The sequence below is a fragment of the Hirundo rustica genome, chromosome 19, assembly GCF_015227805.2.
Source record: "Hirundo rustica isolate bHirRus1 chromosome 19, bHirRus1.pri.v3, whole genome shotgun sequence".
NCBI lineage: Eukaryota > Metazoa > Chordata > Aves > Passeriformes > Hirundinidae > Hirundo > Hirundo rustica.
This window is the reverse complement of record NC_053468.1, coordinates 3,778,521-3,806,182: the sequence shown is the minus strand read 5'-3', so window position 1 is coordinate 3,806,182 and position 27,662 is coordinate 3,778,521. Positions and strand designations below refer to the sequence as shown.

At 46.3% G+C, this 27,662-nt stretch overlaps 2 protein-coding genes across 2 annotated transcripts; both read right to left on the bottom strand.

The window, feature by feature from the left end:
* Positions 1 to 849: 849 nt before the first annotated feature.
* Positions 850 to 17,385, bottom strand: BLMH (bleomycin hydrolase). Its single transcript, XM_040082628.2, has 12 exons — positions 17,291 to 17,385; positions 16,678 to 16,875; positions 16,195 to 16,304; positions 15,421 to 15,562; positions 14,166 to 14,254; positions 12,778 to 12,870; positions 9,121 to 9,276; positions 8,438 to 8,596; positions 8,273 to 8,340; positions 7,762 to 7,879; positions 6,024 to 6,093; positions 850 to 1,826 (listed from the first exon to the last, which is right to left on the bottom strand). The coding sequence occupies exons 1-12, from the start codon at positions 17,301 to 17,303 to the stop codon at positions 1,675 to 1,677; spliced, it is 1,368 nt and encodes a 455-aa protein (XP_039938562.1). The 5' UTR covers positions 17,304 to 17,385; the 3' UTR covers positions 850 to 1,674.
* Positions 17,386 to 19,313: 1,928 nt separating this feature from the next.
* On the bottom strand, positions 19,314 to 22,854 carry TMIGD1 (transmembrane and immunoglobulin domain containing 1). Its single transcript, XM_040082678.1, has 5 exons — positions 22,779 to 22,854; positions 21,576 to 21,854; positions 20,500 to 20,778; positions 19,618 to 19,721; positions 19,314 to 19,346 (listed from the first exon to the last, which is right to left on the bottom strand). Exons 1-5 carry the CDS (start codon positions 22,852 to 22,854, stop codon positions 19,314 to 19,316), a joined length of 771 nt encoding a protein of 256 aa, XP_039938612.1.
* Positions 22,855 to 27,662: the final 4,808 nt, after the last annotated feature.

Genomic DNA, 27,662 nt, shown 5'->3' with positions numbered 1-27,662 from the left:
TCACCTTGGCATCTGCATTCCCCCGCTCCCCTTCCCAATTCCACCATGGAAAGAACATAAAAAGTTGCAGGGCATGAAGGCAGAAGTGTTGCTGCCAGATTGGCTTCGTTCCCCATAACGTGTTTCAGCCATGTGGATTTTCTGTGCTTACTTGAAGGAAAGGAAAAAAACCCACAATACTATTGTATAAAGTGTACAGGGAAATATCTGGGCCAGAACTGGGGAGATAAGCACAGGCTGGACAATACTTTAAAATACTGAAACCAACAAAAACTGGCTTGGAATCAGTATGGGGTTTATCAAGCTCAATCCCCATCAGTGCTACCACCAGCAACAAAAATGTCAGTTAAACTCTAGAGAAAAAGTTAATTCTCCTTGGCCGATAGCGTATTCATAGATAGGAGACAGGAAACAGAAGAACTGGTGTTAAAGTCATAAGCAGAAAAGATCTCAAAGGACTAAAATTACTGACCTTTTGGAAGAGGAAAAAAAAACCCAAAACAACACATGCATTAGTCATAATGAAAATATTGTTCATAGCCCAGCTCTCCAAGAGATCTGGCTCCATGTCAGAGCCACCAGGGAGCACAGGAACTGTTTTCTTGCCTCCACTCAAGTGACAGCACAAAGTGGAGACTGTGCATGAGACCCCAAAAGGGTCCCTGAGGATCATCTGCTCCATCCCCCTGCCCAAAGGAGGATCGGCTCCACCAGTGCCATTTCTGACATTTCTGTACCCATTTCTGTTAAAGGTCTGTGATGGAAGCACCACACCCTCACTGCAGCTCACCAACATCTTCCATCAGCTCCGTGCACCTCTTTAAAAAAAAGAAACCAGAATTGTCCCAGTCACTTTAGAAAGTGTTTATTCAAAAGCTTCATAGCACCATCTTGTTTTTTAAAACAACCAAATAAAATGCAGCAATTAAAACGTTGGTTTTTCTGTTGAGCATGACACTAACTCCACCTGTGAACATATTTATGGTTGTTCTTGCTAAAATAACTGGAAAATAGCGCTCCTGTGCACACAGACATAGCACTGGCCCTTGGGGGGGGTTATCCAGTCCCAACTCAATAGTGGAAAAATAAAACCAAGTGGAACTGGATACCTCAAGGAAACCGTTCTCCATCCCCAATTCTGCTGGAAGAGAAAATTTTCTAAAGGTCATTTTTAGCAGTTCCAATTCATCTGTCCCCTCCAAAATTTCAGCAAAACTAAAAACTGTAAATATATAAAATACTTTTGGGGAGTTTATAGGACAAGTCATACCATAATTGGTTAATAATCTCAATATGTTTGCTCTAACAATCACCTAACTATTAATTAACTAAAGGGCCTTTAATGCCCTTTTTATCTAGGGAAAGATAATTTTACTACATTACTACTCTGATTCACATTAAAAATTTAAGGTAAAATCAAACTGCCATTGACAGCGCTTATCTGCTTTCATTCTGAGGTTTTTTTTTTTTCCTTTTCCCCTTTGGGTTTTGGAGCAGCCTGTCTGAGAGCTTGGATCAGTGAAGCGCTATTTCCCAAGGATCCTTAACTTACATTTCAGGAATAGGGACCAGGCCGAGGGCTCGGTCTCGTTATCGTTTGGCTATGGCTTCCGACCACTGAATTCTCTATTGCAGCTACTTCTGATGGCCATGAGGAGGCAAATGCTCCGTGCTTCACTTGGCCAAAGCCCCCATGGGGTCCCAGGCTGGCAGAACGATGGGCTCCTGCTGCATCACGGCCAGGATCTCCTCGGGCACGTGCTTCTTGTCCACCACCACCTCGTACACGTACTCGGAGAACCAGTCATCGGTCATGATCAGGTAACCTGGGGGGAAAAGAGCATCACAGCACAGAGCCACTGCAGGAAAGCAGCCACAGAGAAGCCTCACCTATGAATGATGCGTTAAACAGGGCCTGGTCACACTGGTTATCTCTCAAAACACACCAAAAAACATCTCGAGGAAGTTAACATACAGGATGTACTTCGTGTGCACTAAAAGGTCAGGCAAGAAGCCCACCAGGAAAAACAAGAGCCAGAATATCCATAATTTATGTTTGCCCTGTTAAAATGGGCATTGAGAATACTCAAGGGAATTACAAAGCCTTAATTTAAGGCAGAATGTAAAATTATTTGAAGCTTTAGAATTTTCCAGGTGAGTATCAACCTGTTCTAAGAAAACTTGCTTGGTTTAGTTTCTGCAGTAGGAGGCAGCCACTGCTTTCCTCAAAGCCATTTAAATCACACTTAGGCTGAAGCAAATCCTAATTGTCTCCCTTAGTGTGAAAATGACAGTGAACACCCTTTGAACTGGGAGTGAGGGAAGTCACTTCAGAGGTTGTAGCAGAGAGCTGCCATTGGAAACAAGCTATTCCAAGCGAACTGGGAATAAGAGTGGCTGTGGAAAAGGAAGCATTTAGGAGACAGATGAAAAGGCTTTATGTAATAAAGTTCCTCGTATCCTTATATTGTATCATCACACAATCAAATGAAACAAGAAAATGCCCAAAGAATATGGACAATAAATGCATCTATCTCCACCATCTTGTTTCTAAAGCAAGAGATCAGATAATCCCATAAATTAAAACCCCTATCAACTGTAACCCGAGCTAGAAGCCATTTTGGAAACACTGCCAAAGGGAGCTGCCTTGATTATCCTCTCTTCAGGATATGAGTTCTTGGGACACACAAAAACCTCTCACTCCCAAGAGCCAAGGAGTAATTGCACCCCGGGAGGATTAATGAACTCTGCCTCTGACATCCTGTCCCTCGGAGCCGATTGGGATCGCGGCGTCTGAGCGGGGAGGAAGCGCCGAGCACGACTCCAGAACATGCAAATAACTCGGGTTTGGGGAGGCCTGGGCAGTGCAGACCCCCACACACAGATCCTACAGACACCTGGGAAGCCCCTCAAAGTCCCCAAAGAGCCTTGGAGAAGCCACGCTGTGCTTGTGCAGACAAACAGAGCCTCTGTCACAGGGCACTTTTGGGGTGAGAGATGCACAAACAGACACCGGGTGCCCACAGATAAATCCTTGAAATGCCTTCCTGCAGGAGAGCAACAGCCAATACAAGACACGAAAAGCCCAAAGGGAGCTGACCTCTAGCTGGAGATGCATCCTAAAAAAGCTCCTTTCATGCCAAAACAAGCAGATGGACCCCTCTCCACAGTGTGATTTAGTATTCCCCTTTTCCTTGCTTTTAAAAAAAGATATCCGATGGGATAAGCTGGGTTCAAGTTAGGTAATAACGTCCTGTGTGTCTCCAGAACAAAAGACTACTCAGAATAATTAAACTTGCCTGTGTGGTTGAAAAAGAGCCAGTAAAACAGAAAGGAAATATTTGATTGGGAAGTGACTTTTTTACCTCAGAAAACAAGCAATGTTTGTCAGCAGCTGTGCTCATTCCTCGAAGAAAAGCACACAGGGCTCCAGAAACACTTGTACAACAGATAAAAATGTAATTACTAAATATTTAGGAGAGGCGAAGCTGGGCTGGTTCACAGGGGCTCCCTTTCTCCAGGACAAGCAGGACCACAAGATTTCAATTCTGCCCACTCTGGAGTGTGAACACGTAACTGATTCCATCCCATAATTCCCAACTCAGGAGTCCCAATCTTTCCAGGCTTGCACCATTCCTGACAGGGGAAACAGGTGACCCCTGGCACCCTGGAGTGTACTTGGAAAAACAGGGAACCCCACATGAAAAATGACTGCTCTTTCCTCACAAAAAAAAAAAAAGAGTTGTTTGTTTGTTCATTATTTAATGACTCAAGTCCTGTCCCCGGGGTTTCGGTGCAGGCTGGACCCTCAATCACCCTGTCCAAGAAATCCTGGGAGCTGGGGCTTACTCCTATCCCCCACACCCAGCTGGGATGTGCCAAGTTTAGCATCATTCTTGGCTGACTCTTCACTGATGTGGGAATCTGGTTATTTTGGGCTGGACTTACCCAAACACAGCTTCCCAATTCCTTAACAAGGCCGATAAGATAAAAATCTTAAATCTTATCACAGTGAGACACAGACTCAGTGAGTGGCACTGCAAGACAGCTCAGACAAACTCTGAGTCCTCACCCTCCTACACAGCTACTACTGGACACTGAAGAGTGGAAAATCAGGGCAGGAAGGAGAAGAAACCCCACCAAGCTGAATCACAGTCCCTGAAGGGATTTAAATGAAGTGTAGAAGTCACATTTAGGGGCATGGATCTGTGGGGACTTGGCAGTGCTGGGTGAACAGTTGGACTCTTTTGGACCTTAAAAGGGCTTTTCCAGCCTAAAAGATTCTGTGACTCTCAGTTACCTCTCCCAGTGTTTGGGAAGGAGCCCTGGAGGACTCATCCAATTGCCTTTTGCTCCAGAGCAGCTCATTTGGTCATACCCAAGAAAATCATTCAAGGATTCAGCTCCCTGAAAAAACACAGTCTGAAATAGAGTCAAGCTTCCTACTTCTGATGGGATTTTCTGTCAAGGCACTTTTCCAGGCAATTCCCTGAGCAAAAGCATCCTCAGGGAACAAGACTTCCCCGAGATGATGGTGTCCCCTGGTACAAAGCAGATAAGGGACAGTGACTCACCCAGCAAAGTCCACAGAGAAGCCATGGGGACAAGATAGGGCAGGGTTTATTCAAGTCACCCCAGGCTCCTATTCTATTTCAAAGGAACAACCAGCTCCTCTTACAGAGCTCTAGAACTCATCCTTGAGAAGTGAGCGTGGATTTGGGCTCAGACCCAGCCCAGCAGTGTCAGGGTTCAGCTGCTGCCCTGTGCCCTTGATGTTACCTCAGCACTGATCTGGCTTTATTTAATCCAACATCCCAAAGAACATGTCACTACTGCCATATTGCTGAGCCTTGAAGGCTGAATGTCAACTTTTGTCAAGTCTGAAGATTTTTATTGGAATACTTTACTGTGAATGGATACAGTTAACGCAGAACAGAAACTACTGCAAGACCAAGAGAGGCCACAACATAAATTATGACACTTTTCCAGGAGTATTCTGTGTTTTCCTCTAAGTTGTTCATGTTATTGAAAAGCTTATAAATAAGACCACATCCTAAAATGGAGTTCTCCAAAAATAGTCTATTCCCAGAAGAAAACCAAGACATCCTGGGAAAGTTCTGTCCCACCAAATCTTACAAGCACATTTGGGATTAACATGCAGCAGACAAATGTGGCCAGCAATGATTGTTATTCCTAGGGACACAGAGTCTGGCCTGGCACAGTCACCACTGAGGCTGTGCCACGGCTGAGCCCACATCCAGCCTGTCTCACTCAGGAGATGACAAAAAACACAGAGCTCTCCTCCACCCCACGTAGGAAAATCTGCCTGGCCTTGGCAGGGCAAAGCAGGGAAGCTCTCACACCACCAGCCCCACTCACCAAGGGCTGGGGAACTCAGAGCTGCCCCTCAGACCAGCAGAGAAACATCCTGTGGTCATTCCCAGTTTCCAAAAGCTTTAGTACATTTAAAAACAGCAGGGAAGCTGTTATTTCTCCTTTTGTACTAGAAAGGAAAATCATTCCTAGACAGTGCAGTCCTTGGAAGTGATCCTATTTCATTGATATGGCCAAACTTTTATCCATGGTGAAGAGACTGGTTCCAGACCCGCAGGAGGTTCCTGGTGCCTCACAGGACAAGTGCTACCAGATTTTCCACACTTGTGTTCTGCAGCAAAGGATTATGAGCAACATAACAGCCAAGGTTCTGACCAGTGTGACAGAGGGAAAGCAAACTCCTGCAGCTGCTGGGGTTTTTGGCAGAGATAATAGCTGGGAGTTCACTTGGGATCAACAGAAACTGATATCAAAGCTTAAGAGTATCAGCAGCTTCCCTGCAATAAACTCAACAACCTTAACAAAAATTGATAATGCAGCAGTAAAGTTTGATAAAATATGACCTTTTGATGAAGTCTATCAGTATCTTCCCATGCCTTCCATACACAATCCAGTCTGGTCATTGGATTGTCCCTTCCACATCCTTATTTCCAAACATTCTGCTTTCTGCTCTCATGACTATAAATTACCTTTATTGCCACGGTCTTCACCCCAGGAGTTTTCCACTCTCCATTTTTCAAATGCATCTTCTTGCCCATCCTGTGCCAAAACAAGCCCATGACATTCAGTGGTGAGGGAGAGGCCACAACTGAGCAGGCAACCCCTCTCACATCCAAATCCAGCACCAGGAAAACAGAACTCCACTCCTGAGTCCCAATGGTTTCTTCCTAATGGCTGGAGAAATGCCATTGTATAAAATACTCATCTACATACCTCAATAAAGTATCAGGAAACGTGGTAAAGAAGAGAGTCTGCAATCAATATTTATTTTATCAGGAAGCTGAAATTTAACTAAATTCTAGTTTGGACTTAACTGACTCAGAATTTAAGCTGCTGTCCCTGTCCCCCATCAGGGCATGGGGGAAATTAAATGCAGGATGCACAACTTGCCTGAACTGGGAATCAGAGGAAGGAACAAGGAACTGTCAGAATTCAGAACAGCATTGGTAAGAGCAAGTGCAAGCCCTTGAAAAATCCAGTTGAAGGACACAGCTCCAAGTCTGGTGCTGCAAAATTGAAGTATTTTAATACAAAAAAACTACCCTGAAAAAAACCCCATAAGTCCATTTTTAATATTGAATGGAATATTGTTGTAATGCTGCTGTTCTCCCTCGGAGAGAGAGAACAGTCCTTAAGACAGGACACTCAAGGGCTCCCAGACCAAGGAGGTCAACTCTGGATGCTCTCAAATTAGGAGGAGAACATTCACATACAGTAACTTTTTAACCAAAAGGTGCATTTAATCCACATCTATTTTTGATGTTATAAAAATGTAATATGATTTTTTAAAAAAAAATCTTCAAAGCTGTTTTATAAAAACGTAAGTAAATCCAGAATATTACATTTTACAACTCAGTTTCTCAAAGCCCCTTCAGATTAAGGTTTTTAAGAAGTACCAACTACAAAGTTTTCCTTGGTTTTCAGTTAGCTATTTAGAGAAGTGTTTGTGCAATCTGATGCACAATGGAAGCGTTAAAAGCTCAGAATGCAGAGAACAGGAAAAAACTATATTGAGTTGTAAAAAGTAACTTGGAACATTCTTATGACTCAGCAGTTCCATCTCAAGTCTCAAAACTCCACAGCTCAGGCAAACTTGTTCAGTGCAAGCTGTTATTTCTCAAGCCAAGGTCAAGCTGGACAGGAAGAGATCACTTCAAAGAAACTTTAATAATGACAACTTCTGGAAATAAATGGAAACATCAACTTTGCAGATAACCCCAAGTTGTAAGTTTTTGCATGCTTCTTTTAACTTCATTATGCGCTTTGTTATGGTGCCAGGAGCACATCTAGCTGTGGATTCATCTCAGCCTGCTGCTTGCCACAGAGCTGTGCTGGACACCATTTCCCTTCCCTAATTAGAGGTCAGAGATCACATGCCAGGGAGCTGCAGGAGATTAACCCTGCTCCAAAGTGCCTCCTACCAGCATTTTAACAGGAGCTTTAGGCTCTAAACCAGACTGGAATAACCACGCAGGGGTTGTCCAATCAAAGTTTGTGGGTGAAAGGAAAGAAGTCTCTTGACGTGTCTAAAATTCTTCCCTCCTTGTTAAATATTTATAGTTCTGAACTCTCAGACACAAACAACACAACGGGAATTAAACAACAAGGCCTTGTGGCACACTCTGAGTGAGCCCAGGACACAAAGAAGCTGCCAGGATACTCCAGCACATCCCTGTCAGTGCTAGAACTCCAGGAGGGAGACTCTACCTTCTCAGTGACAGCTGTCAGGACCATGGCATGGGTCATCAGGGACTCTCCAAAGATCAACCGCTCTGCTTTGTTCATGTTCTTGATGGAGACACCAAACACCAGCTCATGATTGAATCTAGCACAAAGATAAAGAAGTCACATGAGAAAGGATGCAGGGGGAGTTCTGACTAAGCCAGGGAGTCAGGAGACTGCCCTGTGCCAGGAGCCACTGCACAGGCATACGAGTTCAACCAATTTTAATGTCAGAATAAATGCAAACCCTGATCCCTTTAGGAGTTTCCCTCACCATCTATTAGACATTTAAATAAGAACATTTAACAGCTACTCATATTGCATCTTTAAAGGATTCAGATTAAACTAACAAGTAAAAAAAAACTATGCTGCTGCTGAATTACTTAAATATACTCTTTTGGGGTATATAGTCCAAAGTATGTACAAATCAGCTAAAGGGCTGTTCGTGTTCTCACTGAGCATCCCAAATGACATTCTGGTTTGATCCTCTACTCACATATTCAGGTCGTTGATTCCCAGCTTGCCATAGAAGTGCTTGGCCACATCACAGCCAAACCACACAGCCTGCAAAGAGAAGGAAGGGTCACACCTGGGCCAAATCCCAGGAGTTTTACAGGGCATGGGCTGCACTGTGCCATCCACGAAGAGAAACCAAACCCACCTCGCCATCCTTAATAGATGCTGCAGCCAATTTCTTCAGGACTTCCACAGGCTGGTTGTTGTAGAGAGTTTTCCTCCCTCCAGCCATGTTGCCCAGGTACTCCACGGTGTAGAGCCTGTTGTAGGGATTCTGGGGTCGGGGATCGTTCACTAGACAAATCTGCCAAAAACCAAGGTGTCATAAAATAAGGTGGAACCTAAGTGAAATCTTTGAAGATTGAATGCAGAAGGATTTCAGGGAATAGCTTTTTGTCCCAGCCTGCTGTCTGCTCCATTAGCAAACCAGCCACTTGGCTGAAATAAGAGGTCTTTTAAGGTTGTGTTTGTTGGGGCTCTTTTGTTTTGTTTCACAAGTTCACTTCGTAACTGTGGCAGAGCAGCTCTGCGTGTTATTCCTTCTCTAATGTCAGCCTTATGACATTTTACAACTGATTAGATCACTGCATATTTTATCATTACAAAACCATCCTGGACTGCAACACAAGATCCCAGATAATTGAAGGGTAGAGCACAAACAGCACAACAGGGAGAATAAACACACTGACTTGGGCAAGCGGTGCCCATCCCACGTGCTGCAGCTACAGGGGGGACAGGCACGGCTAACAGTGGAAAATAAATGGTTCAGCAGCAAAAAAAAAAAAAAAAAGAAAAAAAAGGCCTTGGAAAGTTTTCAGCACCCCCAACCTTGTCCTCCATGTTGAAGTAAGGCTTCACATGCTCGTTGTAGAACTGCACCGGGGTCATGGGGCCGTATTTGTGGTAGTTCTTCTCCTTATCCCGGAACTCCCAGCAGAAAGTCTCCGGAGGGCTGCCCAGGCAAGTGCTCACTATTCTGAATACCTGCCCACAGAAGCAAACAGCTGTGAGCCTGCTGGAACATGCAGCTGGGCCTCTCCTACCACAGCAATGCCACTGGAGCATGGATCTCTCCACGTGAAAACCAGATGGAGAAATGGGATCTTAACGGTCACCTTTGAACGCATGAATAAACACACACACACATCAATTATCTGCATTCAACTCCTGAAATCTTGGTGTTTCAGCAGTTCAAAACCAATCTGAAAGGCCTCAGGAAAATCAAGAGAGCTTCTGTCTTCACTCTCACACTCCATGTTCTCAGACAAAAGAGAAGCTTACAAATTCCAGGTTCTCCTAGGAATGCAGCAGCCCAAAGCAGAAAACTTTCCAGCCTCGTTACAACATTTTGTAAGTATTTCTGAAGCTCCTCCAACACTGCCAAAGAAACTTTATCAAACAGATTCTCGAAAGGCTTGACCATTCATCATCAGCTGCTCCACCAGGTGGTTTGCCCCACGCAGAGACAAACCAGACCTTTTAACGTGGGCATTTTATCCCAGTGTTTCCCCTGTACTAATTCATTTTTTACTGTAATGTTCATTTGGATTTAAAATATGGGCCTTTGCTTCTTTTCAAAACCCCAGATTAATCTCCACATCTGTTTTAATACATTTAACAACATCTCTGTTTTAGGGCTGAGCTGGCAGGTTATGCAATTTAATTCCAGCTCCCTGCCTGTGACATCCTTTGCAGCTGGCAGCTATCTTTGGATTTTTAGCACAGAAAGTTGACCAGATTTCAAGTCATCAGCCTCCCTGTAAATCAGAACACAGAACTGCACTTCAGAACCACTGCTGTACTTTCTCACAGGGCTTATCAGAAAATGTGCCAACACTGGCAGTGTAACCACATGAGCATCCTTAGAGATACACAGCAGGACCTGCCACAGGTACTCTGGAGACGGGGAATTTAATCACAGTTAATCAGGTTTGAATCTGTTTTATTTCAGCTGGCACTGATCTTCAGCTCTATCTATGTCCAAGTCTCTTCCTTGCAAGGAACCATCAGGTTATTTAAAATAAGAGGAGAGGGAGTCAAATCTCAGCTGCACCTTCTGCGCTGGGATCCAGCTCCTGTGGTCTGTGCCGGCTTTCCCAGCCTGGCAGGCTTCCCTCTTACACAGCAGAGTAGAAACAATCCCCTTTCCCAAAGCTAATTTAACACTTTCTGGAGCTGATCCTAAGGTTCCATAAGAACTGGCTTTAATGTTAATGTGCACTTCGTGCTGGCAGCAAAAGGAGTGCAATGCTCCTGCTAAACAAAGGTGTTCTTGCTCCGAGCAATTTAAGAAAACAAGTGAAAAGATTAATTACAGGTTGAAACATGGGTGTGGGCATAAGGCTTCTACTGCAGGAACTCACACATTTCTCAATAAATATGGTAAAGAGCAAATATAAACCCCTGAACTACTATAAATATTTAATTTTGCACAGACTGCACAAAAGGTACCATTTGCTGTGGCTACACCCACATTACCTCAGATAACTGCAAGCGCTGAGAGGTGAGGCCGTGAACACAAAATAAGCAAGAAAAATGCCTAAAAGGAGAGCAGCAACCAAATGGGCTCCAGCCAGAGGAAGGAAAGTGATGGAGACAGAAGTCTCCAGTGAACAGAGGCACTGGAGCCTGGAATGACCTCTCTCAATTGTTTTGCCACCACACCCAACACAGGCCTTCTTTTCATATCTCACAAGCTTCCTCTACCAATAAACAAAATAAGCATATTTAAACTAAAAGGTGATTTACATTGCCCTAGTGACAACTAGAAGCGTGATAAGGAAAGATTGAGTGGCTTGTGCTAAACCCCAAAATGAATGAGGAGGGGCATAGGAGGACACTTCTGATAAGGAAGAGTCTACAGAGGAGAAGGGTGAAGGAAGAAAAATTCTATCACGTGAGCTGTGCTGATTTCAGCTTCTGACCTGCTGGGCACTGGTTTGATAAGAATGTTTATACAGTTCTGGAGTGAATATTTAATCCTGTGTTCCACAACTGCCCCATTTCAGCCTGAGTGCTGCTCCCAGCAGGAGCAAACCAAGATTTGCTGCTCAAAAAGAACCTCCCAGAACAGAACCAAGCTCTGCTTTGCCACAAAAACACAGAGGCAATACCTCTCATAGACATCTAAACACACGCAAACCACCTTTAGTGCTGCAGGAGAAAATGCTGTGTTAACCTCAGAGAATTAAACACAACCTTTTACAGAACAGACACACTGCAATCTGTGAAGAACCTTTCATGTCAGTTCCAGGATCTCTTGTCAGAGGGCAATAAATAAACAAAGAAACATTTAGCAGTGAACTGTGCGTCTCTGCCCTAAGAATGACCATCTCAAGGAAGCTTTTGATGTCTGCTGCAGAATCCCCCAAGGGCTTTGGGACACACACGGCATGTAAATTTCAATAATTCACCTTTGAACTAAGTGCAGATTGACAACATTCTGGGGCAGGCTCAAAGCACAGCATACTTATTCTTAAGGCATGAATTTCACAACAGTTTTGATGAAACCCAAGGAACACAAAACAGTTTTCTTCTTTTAACCTACCCTTACAATTAGATTAAAAGAAACTACAGAATTTCACATGAAGTGCAAAGATGAATTTCCAAAACCCAAAACACATTAATCAATATGGAACTAATGCAGACATCCCTAGGTAGGTTCTGCCTAACTGTGATGTTCAGTGGATTGCAAAAAAAGCTAACACACAACACCAAAACATTTGATTCTTGACTCATCTAAAGACATACATTTAACCACTGGGTCACTTGGCATTGTATGTTTGAGAATTAAATACATATTTTTTTAAAGTGCACGGACTCTGTTTCACTAAAACAGCCTCAAGTTTAAGTTATTTTTGGCAGTTTAAGAATCAACTATGAGCAGCACAGAATGAGAAAAATGATGTGGGTTTGTGTGAGCAGGAGGAGGTTCAGGAACTGCAGATACACTGGCAGTGATGGAGTCAATTCACAGCCAGAACCATGCTGCGATTCATTCCTCTGCTGCCCCCAGGATCAGCCCTGAGCTGGACTCAGCCCTGTGCACACATCTCCCTTTTGTGGTTCTTTTCTGCTCTCTTGTGGGGAAACCTTGCACAACACTTGTGCTACAGGATTTGCATTCAAAGCCATAAGAATGCAAATTTCAACCTTTCCTGGATTTTTTTAAGAGCCTGACAGGCCAATGTTTTGATCTCTCAAGAGACAAAATGCAGCTTTTCCCACAGCAAGGGGCAGATGTCTGTAAAATATCATCATTCTGAAACATATGGATTCAAAATATTTGTTTGGAAGGATTGGAAAAACGCAGAATGAGGTAAGCAACAAGCCACTGCAAAACCAACTCCCTTGAACAGCTCCAAGAACACTTTAAGCAACAAGAGGCACTTGTTTTGGCTGATCCAACAGCTACACAACAAAAGTAAGGGATCTCATCCATTCCAGCCCTGTGTTCCAAGATTCATGTCACACCAGTTTATTTACCTCTTCTATCATCATGTCCATGGCAGCACAAAGTTCTCCTTTGCTTCCTCCACTTTCCACCATATTTCTTAGCCTCAAGCAGTATTCTCTCATCTGTTTAAAGAGAAAGTCACTTTGTTATCAAGGTTATGAAAGCTGTCACCTGATCACTCTCGGGACTTCCTATCTGCTTGTTTTAAGCACTTATTTTACTCTTCATAACGTTTTCAAAATGAAAATATATTTCAGAAGCTTTGTTAGAGATTGATTCATCACAAAATAACGAGATAAATGAATGCTGTTAAAGTAAAATGCCACCAAAAAATTAACAAATAGTCACAATTCAATTACCATTTCCAAGCACTGATGTGAGGCTTGCAGCCATTAAACTCTTAAAGCTTCATTTCTCTCAGTCCCATAAGTGATGCCACAGCATCCACACACATCAGCACCTCTGTGACTGACAGAACACACTTTCTTCATACTGTCACATTCATTTTGCAGCTCTAATGCATAACTGATCTCTTGGCTGCTGAGGAGAAAGGGGCATTTCCCCACTGCATGCACAGCTGCACTCAGAGCAGCACAAGTTTCCCATTAGTGTCACCATCCGTAAGGGCAGGAGCGGTGATGGGGCTCCCTCAGGACCAGCTGCTTTGCCACGCTCAGGGTTAGAACAACATTAACAACATTTAAAGTGTCCAAGCTCATTCCACCACGTATTTTGCATTTTTTTAATGTGGATTTCAGCAGGCAGTTTTCCCTGAGCACGCAGCATTACAAACTGGAAAAAATGTAGCACACTGTAAAAAAATGTTTTAATTGCCTTTATCATCTAGCTACCTACACCAGCATCTTCCCAGGCTAATTCATTTCTGCAGGTCAGGGACTGAGCTAACACCTTCCTTCAGACAAAGCTGTGCACTTACATACTGAAAGCTGGTTTTTAACATGCAGCGTTTTTAAAATACATTTTTTTTTTCCTCCATCTTTTTCACCACATTTGGCAGTCATCTCTAGAAACCTTGGCACACAGGGAGATGAGATACTGAAAGGGTGGGAAAGACACCTAGACACCATGTGCTGGTTTTGTAGAAACAGATTTAAGCAGCCACATGTCAAGAAATCTTTGGAAATCCGAGGATTAGGAAAAACTGCTACTAAAACCACAAAAGGTATTTTCAAGCTCCTAAAGCCTGACAATGGACATCTTCTGTGATCTCACCTTCCTGCTCCTTGTTTCAAGATTAACATCACACTTTGCTGAGACTTCAGCCTGCTTGTAAATAAATTTAAGTTGCTGAGATGCATTTAACGCTTTGGTCAATAAGGGTAAGGTGGTTAGGAATATTTGGAGCAGGTTCATTCCCACCCCCTCCCCTAAGTTCAATCATCTAAATCAATTTTACCTTATGATTCAAGATCTCATTCATCCTTCTGGTAGCCTCTGTGGTGTGAGACTCTGGGAAGTATTTCTTGGGAACAACACCATACTTCTCTAAAAGAAATGAGAGAGAAATAAGAGAGTTTGGGTTTATGCAGAGATTATAAGGGAAAGGCTCTTATTTAAAGGTTACAAGTACAAAAGCTTACATTTTAATTTGTGACCAAATCTTGACCTCTGATCTGCATTCCACAGGGATCTCAGAACGTGGAATCCCTAAACTACTCAGTATTATTTAACTCAACACTTAAAAGTTCTGAATTAATTAGTGTTTTAGGAAGTCCCGTTCACCAGGAAAAAAAAAAAAAAAAACCCAAACTAAAACTTGATTACTTTGAAATTAATCTCCTGAAATACCTTCTAAAGAACTGGGCCTCCCATGAACCACTGCATGTAAATTACCTAAGGTTAAAACTGACTTCCCAGTCTCCTTTCCTCCTCAACATTTATAAAACACCAGCAGCAGCTCAATGGCTTCCTACATTACAGAACCACTCACAGATCTCACCGTGCAAGTATCTGGATGTAACAGCAGCAGCCAAAATCTCTGCCCTGATTAAGTATTTATAGCAGTGGGATGAGGAAAAAAGGAACCCCCAGGCTTCAAAGAAACAAATTCCTTTTGTGATTCTAAATTTGTATTATTGGCTTGTTGATTAACAAAGGTGTCACATTGTTTCACAACACAAATGAGATCGAGTGCTGGTGTAATTATCTCCAGCAGCGTAGGCTCCTGCTCCTGCTGGAGCACTGTAAGACCAGCACTGCCACATTCCACATCAATTCCTTCTCACTGATCTTTAGACCAACTTCAGGCTGCAACTCCAAGCAGTTTTGCTCCTGCTTTGTAGACACACCTGAGTCCAGCAGTGGCTTTTTCCTTACCATGTGCCCTAAAGATTGTGTACATAGGTAAAAATAAATGAGGTTGAGTTGATGACTGGAGGAAAAGGGGACTGAACCTTTTTATTAAATGTAAAGTCAGGGCTATCTAATTATTTGTTGATCATCTGAGCTTTTATCATCAACATGACTATACAAAAGTGATTTATAATCTGACCCCAAAAAAGTCTTTGATCAAAAAAAATTCAGTGGTTAATGGCATCATGTGCCTTAGCCAATTCCCAGGTCTCAAGCTCAGTTTTTTAATCTATTCCATTCCCCGTTTCTCAAACCAGGCTGCAGTTTCAGGTAGGGCTCCTTGTGACCACTTCTCTCACCAATAATGTTAACCAGCATATCCCACTGTCCACCATCATTCGTGGGGTTGGAGAGCAGGAATTGCACCAGTCTTCCTTCCACTGGCTCCTTTTTCTGAGCTGTTTCCACAAAGGCATTTAAGAAGTAGTAACAACGCTCAACCTGAAACACACAAATGAAAAAAAAAGACCCTTTAAAGTCTGACATATTATGCAAAATTGCTCAGTTCTTTGCAAGTACAGAACAGATGAAGCAACTTTCTGCTCTTCCAATGACATCCTCATTTTCCCCTCCAGCATTCCAGGGGCTACCCTATAAAATTCTTTGTTAGACTAAATATTTAGAAGTGACTTCACAAAGTGCTTGAGGGAAGGGGAACAGGAAATGGGAAGCAGAAGTTATGCAATGAAGCCTGGCCCAAACTAGTACAAAATTTGCTTGATTTCCTTTAGGGGGAGAAGCAGGCACACAGCTCACCCATGAGGTCACAAGCACAACTGAAACCTCAGAGCTACAGTTACGTTTACCCTGAACCGCCAACAAGTAACTTCTGAAATACACAGAACTCTTGAAGAAAAAAGACTTCCACTACTCCAAAACATCAACAGCTTGGCAACTTTCTTCTCAAGCTGAAAGTCCCACTTTGCTTGACCACCTGCATTTAAAATCCATTTTTAAAGAACTTTTGAAGTTTCTTCTCGTACGTGCTAAAACAATGGAGCCAAAAAGCAGCTCTGTCCCAACACTAACACCTGATTGCATAAGCAACCCTACAACAACCTACACGACTGTACCTTATCCCAGAAAAAGAGATAGGACTGGCTGAACTCAAACTCTTCAATGTTGTATTTCTTCATGAAAGGAAGACGCATTGCGTTGAGGCAGGAAAAGATCCAGCATCTCCCTGAGAGATCAAAGGAACACGAATTAAACTGGAACGCCTGTGCTCAGGAGCTGCACAACAATTCCTTTTACCACGAGATCCATGACACAGTTCTGCCTCGAGCCTTTGGCTGGGCTTCTACACCACCAAAAAGCTCTGAAGCTGTTCTGAAACCTTTTATTGCAAGCACATCTCTCGATTACACCACGCAGAAGGGAAAAGAGGCAAACGTTGCAAGTCTAACGTGCGTTATTAACTCAGGAGGATGCTGCAGGAATTCGACTTTGCTCCCAAGCCCGGACAAAGGGCTCTGGAGCAGCGGCGGCTCCCAGGAGCACCATCAGCGTTAGGAGTCAGCCCCCAAACACCGCCCCCGGCCCCCGACCGCCCTTACCGGAATTCTTCTGGTTGGTGACGGGCTTGCCCTCGGCGGGCACGGCGTGCTGGAACACCTGCACCGTGTCCTGCACCACCTGCCGCTGCAGGCACACCTCCAGCGGGTCGTTGCATGTCGCCACGTTCTGGGCCAGCAGGAACTGCGGCTCGGCCCGCAGCCGCCGAGTGAAGGCGACGGCCTTCTCCGTGCTCAGCCCTGCGGGACGCCGGGGCACGGTCACCGCCGGGGCAGGGTGAGCGCCGGCCCCGGTAACACACACATCCCATCCCATGCACCGCTGAGGTAACGGTGAGGCTCCCGTCACTCCCGGCAATGGGCACGTTATCCCTGCCCACAGCCCCGGTAAGGTCCCGGGAACGCCCCCGGTAATTCCCCCCCGCCCGACCTATTGCTGAGGTAACCATGAGTCTCCCACCCCCCGGACTATATACCCCCGGTAACCCCCTCCCCACGCCGGTAATTTCCCTCCCCTGACACGCTGCTAAGGTACGATGAGCTCCCCCCCACCTCCATCCCCGCCATGGACAAGACCTCCCCTCCTCATCTCCCTTCCCCGGTAACCGCCCGCCACGGCTGAGGTACCGCTGTGCCCCCTGCACCCGCCCCTCACCGCGGGCGTTCATGGCGGCACCGGCAGCACGATCCCGGCGCGGGCCCGAGGCGGAAGCCGCTCTTATAGCGCCGGCACCGGAAGCCGGAAGAGGGGCCCGGGGCCGCGGCCGGGGGCGAGGGGGGGCGAGCGGCGACGGGAGGGCGGACGGCGAGAGGCGAGGGACACGTTTAGTGCGGGGGAGCCGGTGGGGCGGCCCCTCACAGAGGGCCCTCGCACTGGCGCCTCACGCCGACCCCTGACAACGATCCTCACACAGACCCCCTCACAGAGACCCCTCACAGCGACCCCTCACAGCGACCCCTCACGCACGCAACTCGGGCTCCAGAACATTCCACACTGCCTGGAGTCCACACACAGCTCCTGGTATTGACACGAGCTTGTGCCACACACGGTCCCCGCGAGGAGCGTCAGTGCCGGGGGCCGTGTGTGGCACAGGCTCCCGTCAGCGCCGGGGGCCGTGTGTGGCACAGGCTCCCGTCAGCGCCGGGGGCCGTGTGTGGCACAGGCTCCCGTCAGCGCCGGGGGCCGTGTGTGGCACAGGCTCGGCTCCGCGGGGCTGGTGTCACCCCTGGGTGAGTGGCACCCATCCCGAGCACCCCCATGCCGCTGTCCCCAGCTGTATCCGCACGGTGTCACCGTGCCCTGTGCTGTGGCAGATTGACAGGAGGGTTTGGGGCAGCTCTCCACAGCCGGTGGTGTTGTGCCCAGGAACATGAGGTGGCACCGCTGTAGCACCTTGAGGGACCTCCCTGAGCACTGGTGAGTCAAGGACACGCTCTGGATCGCACTCCAGGTCAGGCTGCAGAATCTTCCTCTTGAGGAAGTGCCTGCTCCTCTAAGAAGAGCACTGACTGGTGCATCACTGTCTCAAATTGATTTACAGCACGCAGTTTTTATTGACAGTGTTAGTAATGGACTATTCCAAGGCATGATGAGGCCTCAACATCTTGCCAGGACCTTGAGAAAAGTGCTGGAGTGGCACATTTGTTGGGGGAAGGGATGGATGGAGATCGTGGCGCTGGAGCAATCAACACTGGAACTTCACTGTGTGTCATCGAGCACTTGGTGCTGCCCCAAGCCCTGGGGTCTGTCTCAGCCATGGGGACAGGAGGTGCAGCAGCAGTGCTGAGTGCCAGGCAGCTTTTGCTCTGCCAAAAGAAGCTGAGATGCCAAAGCATCATTGGGAAGGGGCAAGGAGTTGCGTGGCCACCACCCCAACACCCTGTGGAGTGGCACTGCAGGAGAGAAAGCAGCTGTCAGCCCAACACCTCACTTTATCTGCGTTCATCAGCATCACAATGCAGTAGAGATTCCTCTGCAGACTGATCCACAACCCACAGCCTGACTGCAGATGCATTCCATGTTGGAATAAGCATGGAGGGCAAGAGCTGGCATCATCTCATGCAGCCCACCCTCTCCAAGAGAAGGTTCCCAGTGGCCAGTTCTAACAGTCCTGACCCTCTAAGCAGCAGGTTAGAATCAACAGATCCAAAGAACCACTTATATTTTGAAAAAAAAACCCAACCATATAAACTTGATCCCAAAAAAGAATGTTTCAGTGCTTTATCTCATCATCTCACACAATGGCTTTGGTTGACCACTAGAAATGATGTTTTCTGGGTGTTCTTTACCTGCAGCAAAATGAACAGAAGAAACGAAAAAATCATCTCCTAGGAAGAAAAAAAAAAAACAAACCACAAGTAAGTCGAGGTCATCCGGGCTGTGTTCAGCTTCAGAAAGCTGCCAGCAGGCTGAGGATATGACATTAGGGTTTTTTTCCCTTCCAGTGGTTACACACAGTGGTATCCAGAGCCCTGAGATGGCCATGGAAGGGCAGGACTTCTGTGTGTCCTGTCACATTCCCATGGACCTCTCTCTGCTGGGACAAGAGGTGTGGGCTGATGTTCACCAGCCAGAGCAAGAGCTGGGTGGGTTTATCATGCTGAGTGAACTTTTTCAGGTTCTGACAATTTTAAAGAAGGAATTCATTTCGAATAAGTGTGAATAAGCAGTCAAATACTTACAGAGCTGTTTCTCTTGGTTTCTTGAAGCACTGAAAAGAAAAGAAAAAAAACAGTCCTGTTATCTTTCACGTTTCCTGACCTCGGGGGTATTGTTACAAATATTGGAAGTACATAATGCCTTCCACATGAAATATCTAATACTTGATTTATCTACTGGTAATTCTAAAGCAGGAGGTAGTTTGTAGCAGTTTTCTAACAGTGAAAAGCAACACTATGAAATAGAATAGAAAAGGTAGGAAAAAAACAGGGCACTGCAGCAAACAATACTATTTTTTCCTATGAAACTAGAGCTTTCCATACCTTAAAAAATTTATCTTTTCGAGCCACAATTCCAAAAAGTATTGTGATTGTAATCACCACGATAGCAGCAATAACAGCCTCCTTGGGAAAAACAGCTTTTTTATCTGTCAGGAAAGAAGAGGTTCGATATGTGAGAAATAACACAGAACATTTCACAGGACTGTGGAAAGACATTTCTTTTCCCACAGCTGTCACTGCTGAGTTAACTGTTGCTCTCTCTGCTGTCTGCAGACTGAATCTACGTGTTTTCCCCTGGAGAGAAGGGAGCTGAGCCTGTGTTTTCATGAACTGAAGAAGAATCGAACCATCAGTTCCTGAAGAAGATCCCTCAGGCACTGTTATGCTCAGAAATAAGGCTGTCCAGCGGTACCACTGACAGAGGTAACATTGCTTCCCTCCCTGTGCCGGGAGGACAGAAATGAAAGGGGTCTGGAAAGAGGTGATTTAGTGTCACCTGTCTGAGCCCTGAGCACCCAGCCCCTGTAGTCATCTCTGGAACACAACTTCTCTTGCCTTAAGCAGCTCCTTGGGCATGACAGAATCCTGTGGTCAGAGTAAGACGCTTCAAGTAAGACCTGAGGTGCTTTAAACCACACTTAGGTGTGCCCTGTCAATGTGGGAAGAGCAGCAGTGGGATGAGCCTGCCCTGGGTCACACCTGGCAAGTGCTTTTGAGCAGGTAGAGCAGGAGAGGGCTTTCCTGGTGCTGTGGTCCCAGGCACAGGTGCAGAGAGGTCTCCTTGCCATTGCTGCGCCCTCAGAAATCCATGCAGGGAATTTACCACGCTCCACTTACACTTGGCAATATAAACGGATTGTTGTCATTATAAAAGAGAACAGAGAGTTATTTGTAAAGGTTATTATTCAGCAGCAGCCTTGTTACCTTCAACTATGAGGTGGAAATCCCTTGTCCCCTTTCCCAAGGGTGATTGCACCACGCAGGTGTAGGTCCCGTTGTCGGACTTCTGCACCTTTCTGATGGAGAGCCGAAAGACCTCACTGGTCTGGTACAGCTCGTGACGCTTTTGCTGCAGGGTCAAGTTGTGGTTGTCCTTATACCAGGTGCTTTGGGCTTGAGGGTTGGATTTGGAGTTGCAGGTCAGAGTAACATCTTTCTCTTCCTCCACGTGGAGGGTCTCCTCTCCACTCAGCTGGGGAGGAACTGTTCACAGGAATGCAGTTCAGCGTGTCATTAATAAGGCCGCTCGTAGAATCACAGGACCATTTAGGTTGGAAAAGCCTTCTCAAACTGAGTCCAGCCATTAACCCAGCACTGCCAGGGCCACCACAAAACCATGCCCCCATGTGACACATCTACATGTCTTTTAAATCCCTGCAGGGATGATGGGTCCAATGCTGCCCTGGGCAGCCTGTGCCAGGACTTGATGACCCTTTCAGTAAAGGAATTTTCCTTAATACCCAATCTAAGCCTCCTCTGGCACAACTTGAGGCCATTTCCTCTTCTCAGTTGTTACTTGGGAGAGGAAACTGACCCCACCTTGCTCCAGCCTCATAGAATGCCCACATTTAACACAAAATAAGTTCCCTTCACACATCCCTCATGCTCCTTGTTCAGTGGTCTAACACATCACAGTAGTGCAGCCTTTCCTGATCCTTGGCAATGAGGAGGGCAGTCAGTGGCAAAGACTATCGCTCCAATATTTCCTCTGCCCTGACTTGTATCCTTGGGAAATAATCTAGGTGGAGGCAGGGACATATCCGGAGTATTTTTCTTATGGGCCCACCCACTCCTATAAAAGAATCAGAGTCTTAGATCAGGCCATAAGCACCACTGTGGGAAGGGAGTGTCTTATCAGGTGAGTTATCTCCTCCTAAACGCATTTTTTCTCGGTGAAGACAGCGGACAAGGGTGCAAAACACCGCCCAGAGAGAGCTGCTCTGCCCACAGCTCCATCCCACCCCAGCCATTCCACACAGGAATCCACCACGGCCACTCACACTGGATGTCCAGGATCACGGACACCTGCACAGACGTGTCCCGCGCCAGCTTGCACGTGAAGGCGACTCCGTTGTCGGACTCGTTGACCGGGGATATGCAGATGTTGCTGATGTTCACTTTGTTGCCGTCTTTCAGACCCACCCGCCCATCTCCGCGGTACCAGAGCAGCTCCTCGGCCTGGCTGCTGTTGTGCACGAGGCACGAGAGGGAGATGGCAGGGCCCAGCTCTGTGGTCAGGGTGAAGTCAGCAGCGTGGTTATTTACAGACAGCTCCAAACCTGCAGAAGGAGGAGGACAAGGACATTTAAGCACCCTAAGCCATACTCTTCCCAAAATGCAGCTCTGCTCGCTTCTCCTGGCCTCAGCCTTGGAGGAGGGATGAGACTTTCAGGTTTCAATCTAACAGCTATTTTCAGGTGGAATGTTAGTTTTTGAGTCAAGAAAAAACTGCTTTCACCTCAAAGCTCCCTCCACAGTTATTTAAAATAAAAAGCAAGCTTTTGCAGCTGACCTGTGACAACAACCTGTCTGAAGCCAGGAGTGACCATGTCACATCCAGCAAAAGATCATTGCCATCCCTTCACCCTCCTGCTGCCAATCACTGCTGCAGCACCACCGTGCTCAGTGTTTGATGCTCCATTTTTCAGCTGGAGCAGGATGCCCTTGGGAGTGCAAACGAGTGAATCAGCCCCTCAGCTGAATCCTGGCTGTTGCAGAGCTGCAGTTTGTCAAAGGTACGAACCTCAGGACATAAATGAACAACCAGTATGGGAACTAAATTATTGTAATGGGATGAAACTCACTACTGCAGCCTGGGCCATAGACTAATGAATTAAAATATAGCTCAGATTGTAAAGGTATTAAGGTATTTATAAAGGAATATAAAGGAGTCCAAAGGTCCCTGTCTGAAGGTGCTCCCAAGCAGCCAAACCCATCCCACTTCTCACTGCTCAGAGCAGGTTTGGAAACCGTGGCTTCATCATCCCTGCTGCAATAATGCTGGAAAACACCGACGTTTCCCCATTCTCTTTCTCTGCTACTCTCAAATCAGAGGCCAATTTTCAGACAGTCCTCTGGGGATGACCTCCAGAACACTTAAAAGCTGAGATGCTGTTGTGGCACATCACCCAGCCCTGGGCAGATTCAATAATTGGTATGATGGGGCTTGGACAAAGCCGGGATGGATTTTTTCCGTCGCTTACCTGTGGCCACACACGCCAAGAAGGAAATAGCAAGGACAGCTCCGTAGGGGACGGCGAGGCTGCGTCTCTGCGCCATCTCGGAGCAGAGCTGGCTCTGTTGGAGAGAGGGTCACAGCACTGCAGCCTCTGCTCAGGGCCGGCAGGGGTTAATCCCCGCTGCCATCAGACACCCCGGGGAGAGCCCTCACAGCAGGGACAGGGTCACCAGGGAATAAACTGAGGCCATTGTTGCAGGGCATTTTCCAGTTCAGAGCAGATTCGAGGGGGTTTTATGTCTCTAATCTCCATTACATGAGTTTGTTGTCTCCAATCACCTGTCAGTCAGGGGAACCCATCTCTGGATCAAGTAGCATTGGGCTTACCTTGGGAAGAGTCTCTGGAGAGGCTGCTCCTGCTGGGAAATGCACAGTTCTTTCCTCTCCTTATTTATAGGGTCTGAATTTTAATATTTTATGGTTGTTCAGTAGGAAGTGAGTCCATAAAATGGGTTCAAGGCCTCGTTCAATTCCTGGATTTCTGAGCTCCCACAACACTGAAGTTTTTGCTGGGCTCTGCTGGCTGTTTTATGAGACTTGCTGAGGCAATGAGTAACTAATGAGAGAGTTCCTGCATTAGCCATAAAAACTTTCAGCCAAAAATAATACTTTTTTTTTTCCCCTCAACTTTCTGGGTGTTCACAGCACTGTTTCAAGCCACAGGGATTTTATCCTAGATTATCCTGGAGCAGGAGTAGACTCCAATTTGTCCCTTTCTGTCCAAAGCTCCATTGCCATGTCCTCCTTTGAGTGGAAAATGAGAAAATTCACTGATTCAGACTTTGAACTGTTGGCAGAGGAGAGAGCAGACACTGTCCTGCTCACCGGTGTCTACCCCCAGGCTGTTCTTGTGCTTAGCTCAGCCCTGGGCACCCCCAGCACAGAGCAAGGGGGTCTGTCCCAGCTGTCCCCTCTGCTGGGACAGCTGTGCCTGGGCTGTGTGCGTCCAGGGCACAACTGAAGCACTTGGCTACGTGGAAATCTGTCTGAGATTGCTGTTTGCACCTCAGCAGGGTGATGGTGACGTGGTCACAAAGCACGGGGTCCTCGCAGCCTTCAAACGTGTTGTCCCTGCAGGCACATCACTCATCAGGAATGGGCTCAGCAGGGCCATAAAGTGCATTTCATGAGCAGGAGGAGCCTGGGACGTGTCCTTGGTGTTTTCTTGGCCTGTGGACGCTTTGTCCCAGTTCAGTGGTACAGAGGTGGGCAGGGAGGGCTCCTGCTCTGGGGCTGCTGCCTGCACACACAGCACAGGAGCACACAGCACTGGTTATTTGTGGGGCTGTTGCAAACAAGGGTCACCTTTGAGTGTTTCTTAATAGAATTCTTTCTGTGTTTATGGGTTTACCCTTAAAACCAACAGGGAATCATTCTCGGTTAAAAAAGTCTGTGTGTGCAAAAGTCCCTTGAAGAGAGAGTTCTCAGTCTCCCTTTTAGAAAACTGTCCTGTCCTTGTAGAATTCAACTAAATGTTGGCTTATGATTCAGTACAGACTTCAATCCAAACACTCTTCCTCAGAGTAAAGTGATCTTTGTGGTTTGGAATTAAGCTGAGTTGAAATAGAGAGGGATTCAAAGGAACGGGCTGGGGAATGGCTCATGTGCTCCCACCACAATGTCAGCCAAAGGCAGGGAAGTGGAGGGAAGTCCACACTCCCTCTGGTCACTGCACTGCACTGATTGACACTCTGGAGAAACAGGAGATGTCTGGAGTAAGTGAGGATGTATAGGAGGAAAGAGTGGAGTTTGGGAGTATTTATTTTAATGTAGAAATGACAGTAAAGGAAAAGATTGTGAGACAACAGCTTTTCGGGGGGGGGTTTGTTGTGATGTGAGGCCCAGCACCAACTGGGACCTGGGTCGGATTCTGTGCCAGCAGGTCCATGACAGGCAGCGAGGTGAGCTGAGGTTTATCTGGAGCAGCGGCAATGTCCTCTCTTGCAATGGGCTCGGGATCTGCTGAAGGAAGAGGCACTAGAAAATCAAGGTGTTACCTGGCCAGAGGCACTGAAAGGCAGCTGTTTAGACCAGGTAAGAGTTACTTTCGCAATGGCTTTTTACACTTTTCTTTTCATACAGGGTGTAATTAATCTTGTGGGTGTCTAATTACTGAGGTCTAGAGTTCTGTGGGTTGCGTTCTCCACCTTTCCATTACGTTTTGGAGGGACGTAAACCTCATGTTCCAGAATGTAAAGCAGTCACTAATGACTCAGACCGGGAGGAACCTCTTCAGGGAGGCAAGAACTCCGTACCTCTCCATACCAAAGGATCCAGCCCTCACATGGATCTGCACTGCCAAGGCTGGATTAGGCACACCATGGGCTAGAGTCAGTAATCCACCACACCGGTTCCTGCTCATCATCCTTATGGCAACGCTGCACCAACAAACCCAGAATAGGACTCTCGTTAAATATGACTCTGAACAGCCTCGAAGGAATTAATTAATAAGCACCAGTCTATTCCTGGGTGTAATCCAAGCCTTAGAAACCTGAGAAGAGAAGATTTAGAACATGATAGAGATTGGGCAGAAGGTTTTTTTCCATTGGGTCTCTTAACCTCCAACTCCAAACTTCCCAGCAGTTTGGGTTCTGGGTGGATCTCCTCAGTGCCTGCAGGAGCAGGGAGAACAATTCCTAATCCTCCACACTCTCACTGGCAGATGAGATCTTGATTTGTACTTAGCAGAGTTGTGAGGGTTGATGGTTGCTCCTGGAGTCGGGGGCATGGCAGGATCTGCACAGACCTGTGGAAACCCAAGGATTGTATCTATGGTTTTGTCAAGCAAACAAAGGCTGTAACGTGGCTGTAATCCTGCTCCAGAAAACTTGTTTCTGCAATAGTGCCTGAGGCTCTGCTCTTAGGCTGCTCCTGTCTTCCTACTCCTTGTGGTTCCCCACTTCTAATCCCTTCTTAATATGTGGTGCTACATATTTTGCAATATTTCCATTGTTGGAGGATGACTGCAACACCCGAATCCAGTGCCTCTCCTTGACAAATAACTGGGCTGGAAAGCGAGGCTGTCAGGGAATGCTGCTTGAACTTAATCAGCACTTCTGTTCCCTCCCACAAAACCTATTTTTCCTAAGTATAAACATTATGGAGATGTGATGTGCCCTGATTTCTCCCAGCCTATACCAAACATGTTTCTCACCAGTGAAATGGACAGATTTCAAGTATTTTTTTCGTAATTTTTTTGGTAAATCTATTTTCTGATGATCCTTAAGTAAAGGTTCACGTGCTATGCCACTGAACACAGAGGAATAATGAGTGAACTTTATCCTTGGAAGGAATAAGAATAGTTAAAGAAGTACTAAACCAGTTAACATTGTGAAATTTTAAAATAAATTCAAATGAAAAATTGGCATGAAGAAGCAGATGAAACAGATCCTGGGATCAATAAAACAGAAGAGAAGCCCTCAGAAAGGTGAGGCTCCAGCACAAGTGTTGGACGTGGATGCCACCTGCTGGGTACCCACCCAGGGAAGCTGGCGGGGAGCAAAGTCACCTGGGAGCGCTGGAAACCGGATGAGATCCCTGTGATCACCTTGGCAGGAGCTCAGAGGCGGCAAATCCTGCAGAAAGCTGAAGCCACACTCATGACTGGGGAGGATGCTAAACCTGGTGCCTGATTCATGCTGATGGCCAGTACAGGACATTCCCGAGCAGAATCCCCAGAGCTGCTTCTCTTTAAACACTGCTTTCTGCTGTGGCTGCTCTACAGTCTGGACATCAGATATTTTTGTCTACCTAGGAACTTTCATTGCCAGTGGGATTTCTTGGAAGTGCTCTGCTGGAAAACCAAGTGGTGATTTGATCTTGTGAAGCGCTGCCAAACAATATTAGCAGTTTTAACTTCCCTGCTGCGGGGTCATCCCTCGCTCCCTCTGCGAGGAATCTGCAAGGACTGAGCTGCTCCATCTTTCCAGTTCATGGGGAACCACTTGCTGCCGATCTTCAGAGGAAAATCACATTCCTGCTCCATGGTCGGAAGCACTGTGGAGTGTTGTGAGGCAAAAGCCACAGCTCCTGAGTAACCACCGTTTTGAGTGCCACAGCACTGGCACAAGGCAGGGATGAGGAGGAGGAGGAAAGGGAAGAGGAGGAGGCAGGTCAGTCTCCAACCTTCGTATTTGTTCACTCGGGGATGTGAAGTCAGAGCTCTCCTGGGCTGGCCCAAGGAGATGTGAAGGGTTTGTTGTTACTGGCTGCTGATCAAATGAGCTGGTGACTCATCAGACTTTGCCACATGCTGCTTTTACAATTGGCCTGCTGGAGTTCCAGACAATTGGGCTTTTATCAGCTATAAAAGGGAAATGAGCTCAGTTACTCCGGGTAAATCCGGAGCAATTCATTTGTAGACTGAGGACTTAAAGCTACATAATGGTGATCACTTCCAAGACAGCCAAATTCTCTCTTGACATTCCTTCTCCCTTTTGGTTAAAGAACATCCTGATGACCAAGGTCTTTTGGCTTTTCCAGGTTAATTTTATCTGGGGTATCTTTTTGATGGATAATCCCAGTTTCCTGCTTGTTCCTCTCCTAATGATTGTGCAGAACAGCTGAGCCCCAAGAAAGAGAAGCCAATTTACTCTCCCTTTCCTCGGAGCCCTTCTGATGCTGTACCACGAGTTTGCATCATTGGATCTCTTCCGCAAAGGATACGGGAATGCCATGAGATGAAGGAGTCATATGACGGATGGTTCCCCTTAAAATCAGTTTTATCTGCTAGATTTGGGGCTTGTGTCTCCAACAGGAAATGCCGGAGCTGGGAAGCAGATGTGTACATGAGAGCCTACTGAAAAGTTAAACAGGAATTGACAGGAATCTGCTGTTGGAGATGGACGCT

Coding starts and splice junctions, on each gene's coding strand:
- BLMH (XM_040082628.2), bottom strand. Junction 16,305..16,677: donor CACCAACCAGAAGAATTCCG/GTAAGGGCGGTC, acceptor TTGATCTCTCAG/GGAGATGCTGGATCTTTTCC. Junction 6,094..7,761: donor TGACAGCTGTCACTGAGAAG/GTAGAGTCTCCC, acceptor GTTTTGGCACAG/GATGGGCAAGAAGATGCATT.
- TMIGD1 (XM_040082678.1), bottom strand. CDS start 22,854: ATGGCGCAGAGACGCAGCCTCGCCGTCCCCTACGGAGCTGTCCTTGCT. Junction 20,779..21,575: donor CGTGATCCTGGACATCCAGT/GTGAGTGGCCGT, acceptor TCCTGTGAACAG/TTCCTCCCCAGCTGAGTGGA. Junction 19,722..20,499: donor TTTCCACCTCATAGTTGAAG/GTAACAAGGCTG, acceptor CTTTCCTGACAG/ATAAAAAAGCTGTTTTTCCC.